Consider the following 20,501-nt stretch of genomic DNA (forward strand, 5'->3'; position numbering starts at 1 on the left):
GGACCGGGGAGGATTTCATAACTTGACTGCCCTGGGCCTATGAAAGATTGCCCCACCTAGTCCCTGAAACTTTAAGTAATCTGAATCTCAAAATAAGAGTATTTTTTTTTGTGTGTGTAGACACTTTTTTGAGTATTCAAGCATTGACGTGAGGGATAAGGCGCGGCGCGATTATTAAAGAACACCTCACCAAGTTTCGCCCAAAGCTCGGACCTACTCGGCCTGTACGGAAATCCGCCCCTGTGCGTAAGGTGTATCGTAGGGCTTCGACTTTATCGGTATAAAGGAAAACGAGAATTAGTAACAAAATCAGTAATTCAATAAATTAAATATTAGCGGAGTTGACGACGACGTGATGTTGGGGATTGCCATAAAATTATTCTCTGTTATATATCAATAGTTAAATGCACCTATATAGTAATTTATTACACCTAGCAAGAACTAATATAATAATGAATATTGGTTTTAATGAAAATATATATAAAATTCGTATTACAGTGATTGACGAAAATTAATATTTTAAATTGGAAGACTCCATTTTAATTTTACGCTTTTAATGATAGTAAATAAGAATAAATTGTGGTTTGTGTTAATATGCGAATGTTTTTATTTTATTCATCCAATGTTGGGTATATTTTTATATTCGATAATAACAAGAAAATATTGTAAATATATTATTATGTGATAAAATTTTACCTAGTGATTCGTAATTTATGTAATCATAACAAATAATGTTTTTACGTAATTTTGGATTTCTTTCACCTGATGTTTTTTTTTTATGATTACGTAGTTGTTTTAGTGACGCAGTCGATGTTACGTCACGGCTGTTTTAATGGCAAGTTAAATAAATGTATGTATTTTGCAATGTATTGTAATTGATAGAAATCGATATTAATTTTATTTTATTCGTGAAAGTTTAATGTATAGATATTTTTTCGTACCAAATTTCGGGACAGACGTCTTAGTACGTAGAATATATGAATTATAATTTTTTAATAATTTATATTTTAATCCACTTGTGTCTATTGTTGTAAAAGTATGTAAATTTAGGTTTTAAATAGGTGTAATATGTATGTAAGATATTTAAACATCTTTTAAGCATTAGATAACTTTCCGTAGTCATTTCATTGGTATGTTTTTTAATGTAAAGAAAAATAAATATAACGGTTCGTTTGTTCTAGTATGTCTAGCTGTAAAACTATTAAATTGTCTACTGATTGTGGAAAATAGACATTGTAGCGGTAGAGTGGATGAGTGATATAACTGTAATGTTAGTGTTGTACGAGTAAAGTTAATGTTCTTTTTTTAAATTTCTTTTTAATATTACAAAAAAATTGGATCTCATCGTTTAATGTCGCATATTTGTTTTTTGTTAATAAATTTTGTCGGGCTAGTGCTATATGCGAATGTGATAATATGGTGGTTAAGATAAGGTAACGCTCGAGATCATTCGGAACATTATTACTCGTATAACTATTCGCTACTGTCCACTCGTTTAATAATAAGATCTCATTAATTATTAATATTGAAATGTCGTAAATGCAACGGATAGGATTATATTGATAAAAAAATAATAATTGTGTGTACTAAAAGCGCCAATGATTCAATTTAAGGATTTTAAAATTAATTGTTTGCGTCGTACCCGATCGCATATCACTCGATTCTAAATCGAGATAATCGTATCAAGCCAATCATTGTTAGGTGTAAAATATATTTTCGAATAATTGTTGTAAATTAGTTAGCGTAGGTGTTAAAATGTGGCATTTAAATAATAATCTCCAAAAAGTGGTGTATCAGTGTACAAGCTGTATTTTAATTCAATTAAGTAGCTTAATATTTATCTTTCCAACTAAACTTGTATGATTACGAATTCATGTGATACTTCAGTCTAAGTTGTAAAGTACATGAAAATAAAGGCTCTTCGATTCTACCGTAGTTTATTTTATTTTCATCAACCATATACATTCATCAAACATATACCACACTATCTTAAACGTAGGGTGACCGACTAATATATTTTTGCTTTTTCACCCTTGAGAAACATATTATAATGCGACGAATTATCGAAGCGTGTTGGCAATTACTAACATCGTAATTTAATTTACAATTTCAAAGTGTGGAGCTTAATCCACCCCTTCGTCCATTAACGTTTGTACATTGTTGATTCATTATGTACCAAACATTGTAGTTGTTCACAAATGCCTTCTGGAGCTAATTATTGTGAAAATGAAAGTTTAAAATTTACCCTTGCAATGCAATCGCTATAGAACAAATGAATGAACCCAACAGTAAGTGAAACTACACTTAACTTATTGAACCAAATTCTCTGTTTAACTCCCTAGTTTGACTCGCAAAAAACCTTGATATCACTGCTTGTTATTTGTACCGATAATCTTATTCAATATTAGTATTACATTTCTAGCTTCAACTAAAATGTATTACGTGTAAAACATATTTTTACATATCTGCAATAATGTAGCCCTGACTACTGAACTAGTGAGAACTGTGCGTCAGAAGTCATTTTTCTATTTAAAAATGAATGCTTGCTTTTGTCCGTATTCTATTCGTTCTCTTATCTATTATCTTATCAAATCGAAACATTGTTGCAGTCACGGCTCTTAACATTTCTATCATACCATCAATGTAGAATAGGTATGTGTGTGTGACTTACCGAATGTGGCGCACACAAAAACAATTCTTCGAAATTTTTATTTTAAGTGCAGCATTACATCCCCTTTGGTTTTGAACATCCCTTTCGACATGTTATTATTTCAAGTATACAGAGACAAACAAATATGTATTGGGTTGTCTCAATCGTCAACTTTTCTTGATCGATTCTTTTAAAGAGTAGGAAACTTTTGTCCATCTCGCCACGGCAAATATGTTCACATAATGAAAATTTGTTATCCTAATAAATTTCAGTCATTTTTTTCCAACAAATATTCATAATTATTTCATGATTTAGTTTAGACGCTATAATAATCATCTGCCTACAGGGGGAGGGGGTGCTTACACAAGCTGAACCTGTAAATCATTTTAATTCTAAAATATGTAATTATCTGTTTATAGTTTTTTGATGAGTCTTAATATATTCAACGCAGTCTTTAAAAGTAGCAGATATTAAGTAATTATAAGTTACTTAAAACATAAAAATAACGGCTTTTATGTCTGTTTCTCTAAAGGTTTTATTTATAGTTTCATTTTGCCAACGAAGCCGCGTCGAGGTTTTTCATTCTAGTTAATAATAATTATAATCTAGCTTTAAGCTGAAGGACTTTCTTAGTGTTACTTAATTATGCAAACTAGATTGTGCAGTTAATCGCTAGCGTGTGGACGTTCAAAGTGTAAATAAAAAAAAAAAAACAAAATTTCAACGATTATCTTGCTAAATTTTATTATTTATTATTTTATTTACATAGCAGTTTTCGGATTGGCAGTTTTATAAGTAAAATTAGACATTCGTCAATGTAGCGTTTCCGCTTTTGGATAACGTTGATTGCACAAACAGGACTGTGCAAGTAAGTCGTTGTGTGTAACTGGACCATTTTACATGATCTTTTAATGCACTTATATAATATGAAACATACCCTTTTCATTTTTGAGTAGACAAAAAAAGTGTTATTTACTGTGTTACCAACCGAATAAAATATATATAAGTCTAATATTTTTGTTACAATGCTAAAAAATATGTTTATAACGTGAAGTAATAAATAAAACACGCTGTAGCTCTTTATAATGTTTATTGCATATGAAATCATTGAATAACACTAAATATACTAATTGTGACAAAATGTAATTAGCATTGAATTAAAAAAAAGTGTAAAACATTCGATAATATAACGCAATATTGCACATTAAAAATAAAATAATACATTGCGTGTATAGTTTAACGGACAATTGATTTTTCTAATACATATATAATTTGTTATAAATCATTAAAGGTCAACATCACACATAACTGCCATGTGTAAAATAGCCTTATAATTGTTTGGAAAAGTGTGTCATCGCTTCCTTGTTCGATTTTAAGCTCCCTTTATAGTATCGATCAAAATTTATTAACTACTGCATAAAATACTACAAAACCTTGGATAGCAGGCCTTGTCATGTATTGATCCTTAGCCTTAAATAGAACCTTAGACTGTCGACTGCATTAATATTAATCGTGACTAATACGTAAAAGTCGAAGGTGAAAATAATAACTCGACTATATTTGTTATTAAACATAGTAATGACGACTACAAATGCTACTGAAACCGTAAAATTATTTGTTTTTAATCATATTTTTAAACGAAAACTCATGTTTAACTTTAGTAAAATAAAAAACTAAATTATAGCACCGAAACTAAATTTTAATTAATAACTAAAATAAGCTTAATTATTTTTATTACTTACTTTAGTACTTACTTACTCTGATAATACTTTAGCCTCTGCGTGTGACATTGACCTAAGATTATATAATTTATTATGTAAGGCACACATTAAATTATACAATAATATAAGAATTTAAAAACAGACTATTAAATTTACTTATAAAAACTATTAACGAGACAAATTTGAAAATTTTGTTATTGCATTCGAATCTTGACGATGGTTATTTGTGCAAATAACTTAATCGTACATATAACAATAAATTACCTAGGAATACTTGTCAGTTTTTAATTAATGAGGATTCTTGAAAGCAAAGCTCGTGCGTTATATTCTGATAATTCTTTTTAAATAACAATGATTCACTATATTCTAAAATTCCATTACAACCTCGAATTGATTATGAATTTGCTTAAAAAGTTGAATTTATATTATTTTCAGACAGCTGTCTTTAATACTTCAGTTTTTTCTTATACATTTTATATAGTCGTCTATCGTACTTAGACCTGTCTTTATATTTAAATTTGTCTTTTATATTATAATAATAAAAAAAATATAACTAGCATGCTGCTGCTTTATCACAGTGTCGATGTTTTATTTATAATTTAAGTGAACAATTTAAGTATAATTGAGATAAAGATAAGTAGATATCCTTAAGATAACTGAGCCTGTAGCTGCGTTTCCACTAAACGACTGGCAATCCAGTGTATACAAGACTCGAAGATGAGAAAATGTATATTATTATTGTTATTGTTAATGTCGGCGGCGCACATAAAAATTACCAACTGTTTTAGTGAAAACGCTCCATCGCATATTATTAAACAGCTTTTACCTAGACATTTAGACAAGTTTATTGTCATTAAACATGCTATCTCTTTTTCCGTTAAAAAGGATAGCCATATATATATATATATAATTTGACATTTTGTTTTTTATATTTGAAAAATATATATCTTTTTAAAACTAAAGTTGTCTAAATATCGAGGAGGCTGGAGTTTAATTTTGTCTTTAAAGTATTTTCTATCTCTGACGACACTTATGATTAATTATAAGCAAACTTCACAATTTTAGCTTAAGTAACAATATTGACAAAAAGTTAAAAACTCGCTTAAACACGATTGAATATATATTTGACTAATCTAACGATATAAATATTAAAGTTCTGAAACATGGCACTTCTATTATTATTAAAATATTTATATTTATCGCTTTGTAACTAGATGTAATAAATATATTTTAATATATTATTTGTTTATAATATAAAGCATGCGATAAGGCGAAAAAATCTTACTTCGATCTTTAAAATATTACTTAATGTAAGCCTCTAGTAGAAAAGCACAGAGTTCAAATATGGAACTCTATGAAGGATGTTACTTTTAAAATTAGATTAAAATACCGAAATGCTTTTGTCATGGATAACGTAAACGGAAAACACTGAAATTGTATTAAAAAAAGTCATTTCCATCACAAACTCAGTACCATATTTGAAAACTTGGATAGAAAATGAGACATCATTATCTATGTTGCGCGATCGATGCAGTCACGATATCGCGAAAAGAGATTTGTAATAAATTACCGTTAATGTGGCAACATTATAAAGCTATATACGAACTACGAGATGTTTATTTTAAATTAAGTCGACTTTATTATTTTCAACGCTAGCAACAGTAGGCCGATAATTAAGTCAAGGTTGAAATTCGAGATTACCTCTTATTTAACTCGATGTTATTATTTGTATTTCATTTTCCACGCATTTCTTCATCAGATCGTCGAGTTCATTGACGGTTTTCTCATTTTTTGCATATTTCTGTATGAAATCGGCGATTTCCGATAGGCAGCCGTTTTCGATTTCACGAAGGAGCTCGGTTACTTTATCGTTGTTCGATTTCGCTACGTTTTCAGTGTGAAGTTTGTACAGATGATGTTCCCTTTTCGGCTGTAAGTTAAATCAAGTAATTTTGAATATAAAGTTTGTATTTTTGTACTTATTGAAGAAATTATTTCTTTTCAACTTACATCTTTGGGGCTCTGCGTATAAGATGATACTTGGGCATTGGGCGTGAACACAAAAGGTTTAAAGTAGGAGATGCTTGGGTCGGGTGTGGCTGTGAACCAGTGCACGCTCATATCAGACGATAGCAAAGACACCTAAAAGTTAAACATTTAAATACATGTAATTTTGCACATGACTGTCTCGTTGGTCAAGTGGCTTGATGTAAGACCGCAAACCCGGAGGTCTCGGGTTCAATTTCCAGGTCGGGCCAATAAAATGTTATTGGGTTTTTCTATCAGAAAATTTTTAGTAGCAGCCCGGAGTCTAGAAGTTGGAAGTGTACACTCCCATGGCTCGGAAAGCACGTAAAGCTGTTGGTCCTGCGCCTGAACTCTTTCCGGTCGTGTCGGATAGCCATCCCATCGAATTATGAGAGTTGGGGATTAGAGAGTGCACCTGTGTTTGCGCACACACTAGTGAGTATAATATTTCCTGCGCAGTTGGTTAATCTGTCTTAAGATTGGCCGCCGTGTTCGAAATCGGTCTGGAGGATATTATTATTATTATTTCGCACATTTTTTATGACGTTAGTTAAGACGTGCGTATATATTGTTTCATTTATTAAAACATTACCTGGCTACCCTGAGTTGGAAATGTGTCATCACACGCTCGACAGATACCACTCTCTTTGTGTCGCAGTACATTGAACATATCTTTGACGTCAAAGTTATTCGCTGCCGAACTTTCTTTTAGCAACCTCTCCCCCTCCTGTTGGCGTTTCTCGTCACCACCCGAGGAAAAAGCATTGCAGAAATCAAATTTTCCCTGACAGAAAAACGACTCTATTAATATCCCAATTTTATTAAATAAAATATCGATAAAGTGAAAAAAAATAAACTATATTACCTTTCCGTTCCAAACTCCCATAAACTCGGCCTTTTCCAGTAATCCTTCTGAATGTTTGTCAATCTTTGTCTTTATCGTGAGACCGTTGGATATATTTCTGTACCCAGAGGTTATCTTCTCAGCGGCCCAAAGTTTCCCACTGGTCTCTAGCACCCATGCTTCTTTGCAGTCAGCGATGAGAAAGGAATTGTGATAGAAGTGGCTATCGTCATATTCCGAGCATGGTCCACCTTGACCATACTTCTCTAGCAGTGACGTGATCACATCTAATGCTTCCTCCGCTGTGTTTCCCCTTTCGAGACCTAATCTGATTATATAAAAAATATAATCAATATATCAGATTAAAATGAACTTCTTGTTATAACACAAGAAATTGCGTCACGATCGCTTCCGCTTCACTTCACTCAGGTAAACAACCCGAACTCTCATTATCATTGAGTTGAATAAATTTGTAAATTGTTTCATGTAATAAAAAAAAAATATTAAAATTTATATCCACATTAGAATACTTAATAATATTCAGCTATGGAGTAGTTAAGATAGAATTAATTAGTGTTTGTGACAGCATTGTTTGTTTTGCAAAGTCATCGTAAATAAAGAATTTTTAATTTCATCTTACCGAACTAAGTCCATGCCAAGGAGGCGTTTCTGTCGGGCATCACCGTCTCCTTCATTGTTATTAGTCCACACTGCTTCATTGCCAATAACTACACTTTTATCATTAGCACCCATTTCAGCACCCCACATCCATGCCGGTTTACTTAATATTACACTATTCAAAGGATTCGGACTCTCGTCTATTGTTATATATGTACACTGAAAATCATCAAGTAATTTACTTACTTAGTTGAAGGAGTTAGATATATAATCACTTGAGAATAGCATGCGTTATTAATGTTAAATGTAGAATTGGTATTACTTTTAAAATGTTAATTGATTATTTAAATAGTTTGAAATAACAAAATTTATAGAGATATTATTGAATATCATATTTTCCGAAAGTTTTTAGAGTAAGTAAGTAAATAAAGTAAGTCTAACAGTAAGCATATAGAATATAAAACTATGAATGCATCCCAATAAAAAGGAATTAAAAATGTGATGTATTTTATAAGTCTATTTTCTTAAATAAAAAAATGTTACCTGATATAAGAATGCATTCCGCTTTAGTTTGGCATTAGATGAATAAGCAAATTACAAACAATGACTATATGATGATATCAGAGACATTTTCCTAAAGACAAACCCATAGCAAGACTGTCTTAGTGTATGGAATTACCGTGTTTAGAAATATATTGATTACTCCGCTAATGTAAGGTAAGGAAAAATTATTCTCAAACAGGACAATAATTTGTAAATATAAATTTTTAATTCAATGTTTGCATCTACATGTTCTAATATAATAATAAAAAACTCCTCATTTAAGTCAATAACAAAATAATAATATTGTTGAGAATAAAAAATCTCAGGTTGTATTTCATTCTGAACTGGTGGTAGATTTTCAAATATCGATGAGAAAATATAACGCTTTATGTATTGAATATAAAAATATTTAATAAAGCAATAATAACTGATTTTAAAAATATTTATCAAATCGTTATGCAATTTTTAAAATATACAGAAAATTAACTGAAAGAAGTTTTAGGAAAACTTATTTAGGGAGTCATTTCCATTTTTGAATTAATTATTTGATGATACAGGAACAAATCGGCCCTTGGTGGTAAATATCATACAATCAACATAAGTAGATACATATACCACTCTTTGCATCATCAATTAACTGCGAGCTACAGGATCTAAGACGTTACATCCCTAGACCTCTAATTACACTACACTAATTACATACTTTAAATGGTATACAGTTATACAAAAATGATTAATTAGAGGCTGGTGCTGAGACGGATGGATATGCAACCTTACCAATGGTCATATGTATGCATTCTTTGTTATTAAAATATATTTTTCAACATAAATAGTTACAAAAATCAGAAAACCATTATAGAATTGATTTCAAATGAAAGTAGATATTTGTCAAAAGGTAGGCTTTCAATAATTTAATCCAAAAATGTGAAATATTACACACAATGACTTTTAAATGGAAAATTGTTAAATAGATATTTAAAATAAACTAAAATAAACAAATAATATTGCATAGGATACTGCAATTAGATTTTATTTGATAATAAAATTATATTTAATAAACATTTTGCTTTTGAAAAATTGTAAAATTGATATTTCAAATAAAACAAATAGTAATATTAGATAGCATACTGCAATTAGTTAAATTATTTTTCTAATATTAAAATTATATTTAATAAACAAAAAAAAAAAAAATAGAACATTTTGCTTAATATGTTATATTATGTCACATTATTAAAATTATTGTAAAACTATTTTTGTATTATTTCAAAAATACATTTTTAGATCGATTTCAATTAGTGTGGACTACTTTTTCAAAAAAAAAATTGTTATTAGTTCAAGCAAAATGCGTTCAGTGGCAGTCATAATATGTTACATGTCTAATTAAGAATTGTCTTTAATAGCTTGATTGTTTTGTTAATTAATATTACCTTCAATTTAGAATTTCGAGTTCGATCCGTTGACAGCACGACTTCTTGGACTTCGTTCTGTGGTCGGTCAGAATTTTTCCCAAATATTACTACATTTTTATTCGTCAGTGGGGGCAGAACGACAAAGGTGTCACACGATCTCGGCATTTGTGTTGTAAATTTCATTGTCGAAATAATAATGTATATGCAACTGTTTTAACCGGTTATTTATTTGTTTCCGTGCAGTCAGAAGGAGAACACAAATCAATTGTCATTTCAAAGCAAATATGTCACAATGACAATATACATTACATTTTTGAAATGGAACAGATTATAATTATATAATCGATTGAACCTTCGCAATCGAATACAAATAACTTGAGAAAAGAAGGAAAATAAAAATATGTTTGTTGGTCTGTATCTAATATGAGTAATTATAGTTCTATAATTATATATTTTTTTAATGCTGGTTTATTTTGTACTTGTACATCTTGAAATATTTAATTGTGTATTATTTGTCTATTCTGACCTCGTATGGGAAAATTAAAAGGGTTCAAGTCGTACTATCTAATACTATATTAAATGACGTCAAATATACAAATAGGTAAGAAGGTAGGATAGAAATGATCACACATACTCCCGCACGCGCCACGTTTTTATTTGCGTTTATTCAAATATCTTAAATTTAACCAAATGATAATAATAATTTTGTTATTATTTTAATATTATTATTATTATTATAAACTAGCTGACCCGTGCCCACTTCGTTGGGCGGTAAACATTTTTACTTGTGACCGTTTGCCTGAACATTAATAAGGTTTGATATTTTAAATTATATCTTAAACTATGCAACCAAAAATTAAAATAAAAACGAATTTTATATAAATAAAATTTCCTTAGTAATAAAGCAATTTATTTCTAAATAAATTGACGTGTTGTATATGAAAAAAAAAACAGTCTAATAGAAATATCACTCAATAGAATACAACAAGGTGGCTTTTCCATACCTATGTCGTATTATCTCTTTAACCATTGGTCCAAATTATGTGCAATAATAGGGAAAAGTCTTTTGTTTTAAACACTTGAAGCGATTAGTTAACTTATTTGATAAGAATTCATAATCATTGATAATATGACCAATAAACATGACCTAACAATTTAAATTATTTTTTTAATAAAAAAAAAAAAACAACTTTTTGTGACTAAAATATAAAAGTTAGACATATGCTGTTGCTGACATTTTTAAGGCATTATCAACTTTTCTCTAGAACTCAATCATATACTTCTTATCGTTAAGGCAGCGTTCGTAAGAAACGTTTTAGTTCGACCGTTTTTTCTCCGACTTACTTTGTAAATCCCACTACCACGAAAAAGACTTTCATTTTTCGGGTTAATTTATAGCCTATGAAACTCACAAATGATGTAGCTTTCTATTGGTAAAGTAATTTTCAAAATCGGTTAAGTAGATACAGAGATTACTTCCTACAATATCACAAACTTTACCTTTTTATAATATTAGTATAGTTATAGACAAATCAACGAAATCGATTTTAATCTAATTTCGTCATATCGATTTTAATTTCGACATACAATAATTTAGTGCCTACCATGGAGCTGAATTAATAATGGAACCAGGAGATGGATAGGGGAACTAAAATATGAAATGAAGCGACCGTTCATTTTTTCCATATTATTTTACTTAAAAATGGTCACCGTGACTTACCTATAAATTTTACCTACGTATAAAAAAGCCGACGGGTACTTTTTTGAAGTAATTCTTAATATCATTTGACAATACATTCATTTCAAATCTGCACCATAATCCAAAGTGTGATTTTAAAACAATAGCCATGTAAATATAACAATTTCATAAAGTAATATTACGAATTACCTAATTATCATACTCATGTATTACGTGATGATGATGAATTATTGAACTATATAAATTTGTATTAATAGGTATATAATACTTATAATATGATTCTATAATGCGATTTAAATTTATAAGAATAAGTATTTAATATAATCAGAACTAAATGTGTGTTGTCGTTTTGGCTGTTTTCACAATTTTTTCCGATAAAATTATATGGTATCACTCGACTTCCGGTACCTCGGTTTATTAATAAATAATGATGGTGAAATAGACAGACAAAGTGTACAATTAGCACAGAGTGGATGAGATGGTCATATTTCATTCACAAAGTAGGTTAGAAATGTGGATGGAAGTAAGGAAGGGTATTTAGGTATATGTATAGGGATAGAGACTAATGGAAAAGAAATAAGCAGTGAGCTGACTCCAAGAAAATGGGATAAAAACTGAATTTCAACCAAGCATGATACTACAATACTATAAATATATAACATTATATAACGACTATGAATTAATGTATAAAAAATGCAATTGATTTATTTTTCTACGACACGATTTTAGATTTTTTAAAAATAGTTCTAGGTTTTTTCCAGCGACCCTGATATATCAGTATTAAATTTGCATTATTCTTACATTCTATTATTATACTGCACATTCAGTGCTTAGGTCAGGTTCACATCTATTGAGTGATAACTCACGACTACATTGCTACAGTAGGATAATATTTGGAAAAATATGACGTACGTTGCTTTACATAATGAGGTACACAGCTAGTTATTTGTTATCTAATGCTATGGTTCAACTGCATTCTGTTTTTGAATATGTTTTCCTTTAAGTCCCAGTTTTTAGCATATGTCAATTTGAATGGCAATTTAAATTACTTTAAATATTTATATTACATAATATTTTTTTTACATTACTAAACTGGTATACCACCTTCTCATGTATTCTACCACCAAGCAATAATGTTTAGTATTGTTATGTTCCGGTTTGAAGGGTCAGTGAGCTAGTGTAACTACAGGCACAAGGAACATCTTAGTTACCAAGGTTGGTTGCGCATAGCCATGTAAGTGATATATATATATATATATATATATATAATATATATATATAATATATATATATATAAATATATATATATATATAAATGGCCATAAATATCTAATGATTATTAAGTCTATTCTCTCTAGACATGATAGCTATGGAGCATATCCACCAGAAACGCAGTACATGTAGATTCTGACTCTGATTCATTCAACAGCTGCAGGTTTTTCCTTGATGTATCCCATCACTGTTGCGTAAAATCATAAGCATTTGTCCAAGTTAAGCCCACGATCTCTTGTTTGATCGAACTTACAATTGTTCGGGCCAATTCTGTTGTCTGATTAAAATCTTATATATAAACAGGCAAAGACGAAGCAAAGCCCTTTTATCTTTGCTTTGCTCTGTTTGTTAATCGATTTTTTGTGCGAACGTCTGCGCGAACACGGGTAACATTAAAAAAAAAATAAACAAAATTTAAGTTTTAGTCTTATAATCAAATCCACTTCTTTTAAATTATTATAATGTGATTTTAATATAAGCCCCAGGCTTACAATCTTCATCGAAAACTTTACGAGAAAAATAATATTGTAGGGCGGTTGCGTTGCTCTGAAGGGTCCTTTTTCATAAATCATTTATGTAAATGCTCTCAACAAAGAAGCAGTATATAGAGGGCGTACTATGGCCCGCCGGATGTGCTTGCAACTTCCCGCCAGTTTCTGACGTTTTTACCTTCCATTTCCGTTAAGTTTTAGCTATAGCGATATAATGTTAAGGTGACAGGAAATGTACAAGAAATACATATTTTTGTTTTATGAAAATCTTACATATAAATATTGTTTTAATATAACCATACAAATAAATTTATTACTTTAACTTCAATCCATACGTTTTGTTATTAAAATAATAACATTGTATAAATAAATAATACATTTAAAAATATACATGCAAAAATAAAGTGAGTGTTATAATATTATTATTTTTTCAGCATTTGATTCATACCGCGTCACTTACCTTGATCTTGAGATCGCGGACGTTTAATCGGCCTTACGTGAGCTTTATAACTTTATAATGCACCATTATGATCTTAGGTATAAGCGATCCAATCGAGGTCGAATAAAACCTTATATTAACACGCTTTGCATAATGTCTTTCTTCTTTTAATAGGTTTTAGGAATATATTAAATGGTGGGGAGCTGCTTAAGAATTGCGGTATATAATTAGCTCAAGTTTCATAATAATATAAAAGGTGTATTAAGCCACGAAGGCTCAGTGGTAAGAACGCGTGAATCTTAACCGATGATAGTGGGTTCAAACCCGGACAAGCACCACTGAATTTTTAGATGCTTAATTTGTGTTCATAATTCATCTCGTGCTTGACGGTGAAGGAAACCTGTATGTGTCTAATTTCACTGAAATTCTGCCACATGTAAAACCTTCTCCTCAAAAAGGGAGAGGAGGCCTTAGTCCTGCAGTGGGACACTCACAGGCTGATATATAAGATATAACATGAAAGGTGAATAATTATGTAATAAAAACATTAATCGTAAACTGAGTTCACAAACAAAGACAGCCGTAACAAATGCATAGCCTCGAGCGAAAATGTTACCTATATATGTAATAGAGTTGGTATAACAAATCATCCGCTCGAATTGACGGCTTCTACTACATAGCATGTAATTTTACACGAGTCTGCTCATTATCAACAAAGGAAAAGCCACTGTATTCTATTTATTTAGTTAATGACGTATGCAGGGCATTCAAAATGCGGTCGAGTAATATAATGGATATCAAAACAACTTTTCCAAATTTCCATTTGTAGAATGTATGCAAAATTGCGATGTATGAATAAATTGATAAGTAATATTTATTTCGGTAACATATTTATGTTTTTTTTTTATATAAAATACGTAGGTGGACATGCAAGTAGGTATATGGGTACATAGGCAATGCACGATGATAAGTGGTCCACCGCTATAGACATTTTCGATGTATAAAATATCAACTATTTCTTACATCCCCAATACGCTTCCAACCTTAGGAACTAAGATGTTATGTCTCTTGTGCCTGTAGTTACAATAGCTCACTCACCTTTCAAACCGGAACACAACAATACTGAATATTGCTGTTTGGTGGTAGAATATCCGATGAGTGGGTGGTACCTACTTAGACGTTCTTGCACAAAGCCAGTAAAACCACCAAGATTTTAAACTACTAGATCAAACAAATAATTTCCATGACGAAAATAGTGGTTTGATCTATTATATAGATACATAAGAAAACAAACTAGATACAACTTTAATATAATGAATGCTTAATTATCGTCCCTAGTTGTTTTGACAGTTAATGTCAGATTTTTTGTAAAAAGTTAAGGTCTTTTTAAAAGTTATGGTATTGTGAAATTGTATATTAACTTAATATTTTAGGCTCTATAATTGATTTAAATATATGAAAATGTAATTTATATTTTATTTATATGAAATAGGTTAATTAGGTAGGCCAGCAGCTGTTACATTATATACGTGATAACAAAAATATGCTCAATAACATTAAACAAAATAGTGTAGTTCTATTAATATTAAAGCTCATAAACTCAATTATGTAAGTATCCTAGTATATATTATTAATTAAAAATTGACTTAAAATTATTTTTTAATTGTTTTAGTTTGTTTTAAACATTTTAGTGAAATCGTTCTGACGTAATAAAGTTAAGCTTATGTGACAACTCACATGATATGTGCACGTAGGCGCTTTTAATATTTTTTTGATTATTCTTATTTATATGCAGTTAAATATACCTGAATTTTAACGCCTGCGTATCTATTTTAAAACTTATAAGTAACATATATTTTATTATAACTCGTCTTTTATCAGACGTCTGACGTATCAATGCTGGTAAGAAGTAATTAATATCATAGGCAGTGCGTCGAATTGAGTAATATATAAAATCTCCTGTAAAATCCTCATGTAAAATAATGTATATTAACGACTTAACCAATCGATGTAAAATGATAGCTGCTTAAATTGACTATTATCGAGTTTAGTGGAATTATTATTTTTAAGTCATTTATCACGAGCCGCGCTGCTCTGATGTGACAAGCTTGACAGATCTCATTTAATCTTCCGTTCTTGTAGGCACAGGCTCCACTGAACTCTTCTATGGATTTTTTTAATAACTATTTTATTTTTTGAAGGTTACTGACTTTGAGTTCGAAGCATGATTATTAATACAGTCACTTAAGCCAAAAGAAGAGGTCAGCCACGGAATTAAAGATAATAAGCTGTAAAGTTGTACAAATATTTATAATGTTATTCTAAACATTGGCTCAAAAGAACACACACATATCTCGTGTTCGTGTATCAAAATATTAAAAGTAACTTTTGTTAATACCTCACTTGATCTATCTCAAAACGGATACATAGAAAATGAATATATAGTAAATTGCTTAAAATAAAATTATTAGCTAGCTTTATACTCTATAATTTTTATAAATTGATAATATCCTTGAATGCATAAATAGCGAATTATTTCTAAAAACCTTTGACTTTGAAAATCTTAAGACGCGGACACGTGATCTTATTAGACTTTTAAACAACTTTAAGAAAGACAAAAGAATGGTGTTTACCAGTTTACACCTTATTTCCTTTCGTTGCGAGGTTAAACTCCTAATGGATTTTATAAAGTCGTTTGATTCGATACATTATTTTTTTACATATAAGAAAGAGCATTGCCAACCTTGATTTTTTGGTCAGTGCAGTTTTCATTGAACCGAGTCCAGTCGAATCGATTTAATTTGATCAAATCTTAAGTCAGTAGTATAATTGTTTCACCTGTCAATAGATAGAGATGTTTCAAAACGCTAACATCCACCCTACAAGAGTGAAGAGGCACTTTAAGAAGAAAAATTACTTAGATAGTCTCTTGAATCATTTGAACAGACTTTAAATCAAGTTCAAAAGATAAAAATCTGTATATAAAAAGTGTACTTGCCTATATATATTTTTTTCGTTTTTTTATATTCGTAAATTTATTCTAGTAAGTCAATAATTAGAATTCTAGAGCTTAGATAAAGAAAATCACACAAAATTAGAAACACTCGGTTGTGTAACCGAGAAGTGAAGCTTTACAAACCACATCCCTTATTGCGTCGCGTTGCAGTCTTTTGAATACTAATAAACTTGACGTTTGTTTAAGGCAGTGTAAATGAAATTTACGGAGTAATTATTCGTTTAAGAAGCTTTGAATAGCACTTTATGAGATAGGAAACCATATTATATACGGAATGAATTTATTAATGTATGTAAGCTTTCATTCCCTTTTTAACCATATCAGGAAAATACTTTTGAAAAAAAAAATCTTACTAAGTTCTCACTTACGTTCCATAATCATTGTGCACATTTTTTTATTTAAAATAATTTCGATTCTCAGGCTTGGGCTGTGCGTTGTATGTCAGTATTTTTAAAATTTTATTACACAGTGACAGTTTTCTTATGTTAATTATATTATAAAAGAAGAAGGCCCTGTTTAATTTAATTAAGCAAATTATGAATGAATTTCAAGCCAATCTCTATTTAGACTGAAAAAATGAAACATATTAATTATGTAAAACTTTGAACATTCTCTCTGTGCGGAATGTAATCACGGTCTGATGTTTTAGGATAGAGTCCATTTAGTTCGGTAAACCAAGCGTGTAAGAAATACTTACTTTAATGTACGCTCGGTAATAGATTTATGGATACGAAGCTTAAAACCACTTTGTTAATACTAGTCTGTGGATATTAGCTTACTGGTAAAGTAATCATAAGACTCATGAATACCTCTCTACGATTCATTGTTCATCTTAAGCTATAAGTACGAGCTTTTTTATATTTATATACCAAATTGACACAAAACTGTCCTTATCCAGGAAAAGATTTAGATTTTCTCAGCAACAATATACCGATCTTACATCTAAATTTTATAAAAAAGTTAATCAAATTTTTAAAACAAAGAATATGTATAAGTTGGTCAATTAAAAGACAAAACTTGTTTACCGTAACAGCCTGTGAATGTCCCACTGCTGGGCTAAAGACCTCCTCTCCTCTTTTTGAGGAAAAGGTTTAAACTTGTTTATATCAGCTTAATTATGAAATATATTCAAGATCAATATATAAATTAATAAGCAACCACACACTCACACCCTAGGCTTGAATTACGATAGATAAATGAAAATTAAGATGTTTTTGTAAAAAAATGCCTGTAAATATCCAGCTGGCAAATGTCTCCACCTTTCTTGAGAAGAAGAATTGGAGTTTATTCCATATGTTGCTCTAATACTGGTTGGTGATAAACATGTGACAGATTTTCATCCGGCATATGAAGGCTTTCTCATGTCCTTTTTTGCTTCACCGCTGAGTAGGAGACGAATCATAATTACAAATTAAGCATATGACCTCTCAGTGATGCTACTAGAATTAAAAGCCTCGATCTTTAGTTAACATTCACGTCTATTATGCAATACTTTATTTCATAAATTATGTTTGTTTGAGAAGGATCTGATATCTAATGCAAGGTTCATTTTAGTTCAGAAAGATGGGTTGCATTATTATAATAAGTACAAAATACCTTACAATAAACTGTTTTAATTTTTATTATTATGTTTGTAAAAACAATGTAATACGTTACGGTGTTTCACAAAGCTTCTGGATTCCATCCGACACATGCAAATTTCTTTGAAGTGATTTTCATTCATCACATACGACGAATTTAATACATAAAAACGCTAAAACAATTGCGTTGTCTAGCGGGTTTTGTCAGTTAGCATTTGCTGAAAATAGAGATGTTCATAGTCAGTTAAAATTAAAACTATAATGAAGATCAAAATATGATCACGATCATGTACAAGTGATCATGTATAAGTAAATTTCTTAAAATATATCGACTTAGAAGATTTTAATTTTGTGTTACTTTAATTTCTATAATAAAATTTTGGCAAGACAGTTTTTTTATAATTACCGAGAAGGCTCCACTCTGCCTGATAGTAAGTGGTAGTAGAGTATAAACGCAACAACGGTCAGTACAGTCGGGAAGAATGATCTGCACTAGACACCTTGTCGGTCCGCAATATGCCTCTTCATGCTGCGTTTGAAGTAACCCAAGTTATACGAGGAGGGGAACACGTGTGGTAATTTTTGCAACGTAATTTTTCCACACGTGTGGCATTTTTCCAAATCCATGAAGATGTGTTTATGAAAAATCACTGAATAAATTATGATTATTTAAAACTTCGTCGCAGCACGTGTCACACTAAAACCACTGTATTTATTTTAAATAAGATAGACAGTACGTCTATCTTATGGCATAATAGCATTTTTTTTCTGATCAACATAAGAGTATTTTATACAGTGAAACGGAAGAGTTCCCAAGGGCTTTCCTTGTCTCGATGCTGAAACTGTTCTACCACTAAGCCAACTTTACGTCAGTCTTAATGTAATGTTTAGTTTAAACGTATTTATTTAAAATGTTATTTATTATATTAATATAAATACATAATATATCAATTGATAATGATGATAATCATATCCACCTTATATATTTCCATGGCGGCCTTTCTCAACGAAGGACTTAGAAGGTGTGAACAAACACAAGTGCAATCTGTAAATGTAGTCAATAATCCTAGACCAGAAAGACTTCAGTCGCATGGCCAACGATTTTTAATAAACAATTCTAATATCCAGATTCTAGGTTGCTACGGATAATTTAATGACAGAAAAACCCAAGAATTTTCTATTGGCCTGGTCTGGAGTTAGGACCTCTGAATCTACTCCCTTTTAAAATAGCCACTAGAATACGAGGCAACTTATTAATTACAATAATTTGTCCTATAAAATGAATGGTAAAAAGGTGTGTGTTAAAAAAATTATTTTAAGAATTGAAGTCGTGTCCGGACGTGGTAGGCGTTCGGATATTACAAAGGATGTTGCAGGCTATCGATCATCGTTACTGTCATAGCGTCTTTAACGAAGTATGTGGCCTGACCTTAAATACTTGCGAAAGCTGCATAAATAAAACCTGATTTAAATCTTACGCATTATTAATTTATCCTTTGGGATCTCCTCGAGGACACGCCAAAATTGAATTTAAATTGGTTCATCAGTAACGAATTACTTAAAAAATATTATTAAAGATTTGCCCAGTGTGGCGTTTATTCGATAAATTCTAACAAATTCATGAATAAATAACAATTTATAGTAAAATCTAATAAGAGTATAAAGTATAATACCGTAATAAACTATATCAGAGTGTTGAACGTTGTAATATTTTTATTCTCATAATGATTATTTGAAGAGTATCCTTCAACTAAATGGCGCTTAACATTACCGTTTTAATAAAGGAATATTGTGAAAATACTTAGATATCTTGAAAACAATACTTTCTCTGTTCCAAGTCGTCTCGTATTAAACTAAGCTTCAAGTAAAGTTGGAGATTCCTCCGGACTTTGGACTTGTTCTGAAATTACCAAAGGACCAATAGTGTTTTATAAGAACGTACGGACAGACGGCTGAAGTATTTTTATTAAAAAGATTTTCCTCATATTTTGCTAGTTTAAATTTCGTTTATGAATATGAATGTTTTGATTTACAAAGTCCTTGTAAAAATTCCTTTTGAATCCGACTTGAACAAATTAAGCTACAATGAATACAGAATTATTTATATATTTATTATAATCATGCTTAAGAGTTGTTGATAGAAACTTAAACTAAAATGATAATTATTTTACCATTAAAAATAAATAAAAAC

The 20,501-nt window shown here is 30.2% G+C and overlaps 1 protein-coding gene across 1 annotated transcript; it reads right to left on the bottom strand.

The window, feature by feature from the left end:
- Nucleotides 1-3,781: 3,781 nt before the first annotated feature.
- LOC126780242 (secernin-3) lies at nt 3,782-10,068 on the bottom strand. Its single transcript, XM_050504542.1, has 6 exons — nt 9,832-10,068; nt 7,884-8,080; nt 7,265-7,571; nt 6,992-7,183; nt 6,382-6,513; nt 3,782-6,301 (listed from the first exon to the last, which is right to left on the bottom strand). The coding sequence occupies exons 1-6, from the start codon at nt 9,994-9,996 to the stop codon at nt 6,080-6,082; spliced, it is 1,215 nt and encodes a 404-aa protein (XP_050360499.1). The 5' UTR covers nt 9,997-10,068; the 3' UTR covers nt 3,782-6,079.
- Between the last annotated feature and the right edge of the window lie 10,433 nt (nt 10,069-20,501).

Source organism: Nymphalis io, chromosome Z (genome assembly GCF_905147045.1).
Source record: "Nymphalis io chromosome Z, ilAglIoxx1.1, whole genome shotgun sequence".
NCBI lineage: Eukaryota > Metazoa > Arthropoda > Insecta > Lepidoptera > Nymphalidae > Nymphalis > Nymphalis io.

Bases quoted from the DNA above. Each gene is read 5' to 3' on its own strand.
- LOC126780242 (XM_050504542.1), bottom strand. From the start codon at position 9,996: ATGAAATTTACAACACAAATGCCGAGATCGTGTGACACCTTTGTCGTT. The intron at 7,572-7,883 runs GTAAGATGAAAT...TTATATAATCAG, and splicing joins CTTGGCATGGACTTAGTTCG to ATTAGGTCTCGAAAGGGGAA. The intron at 7,184-7,264 runs GTAATATAGTTT...TTTTTCTGTCAG, and splicing joins TGGGAGTTTGGAACGGAAAG to GGAAAATTTGATTTCTGCAA.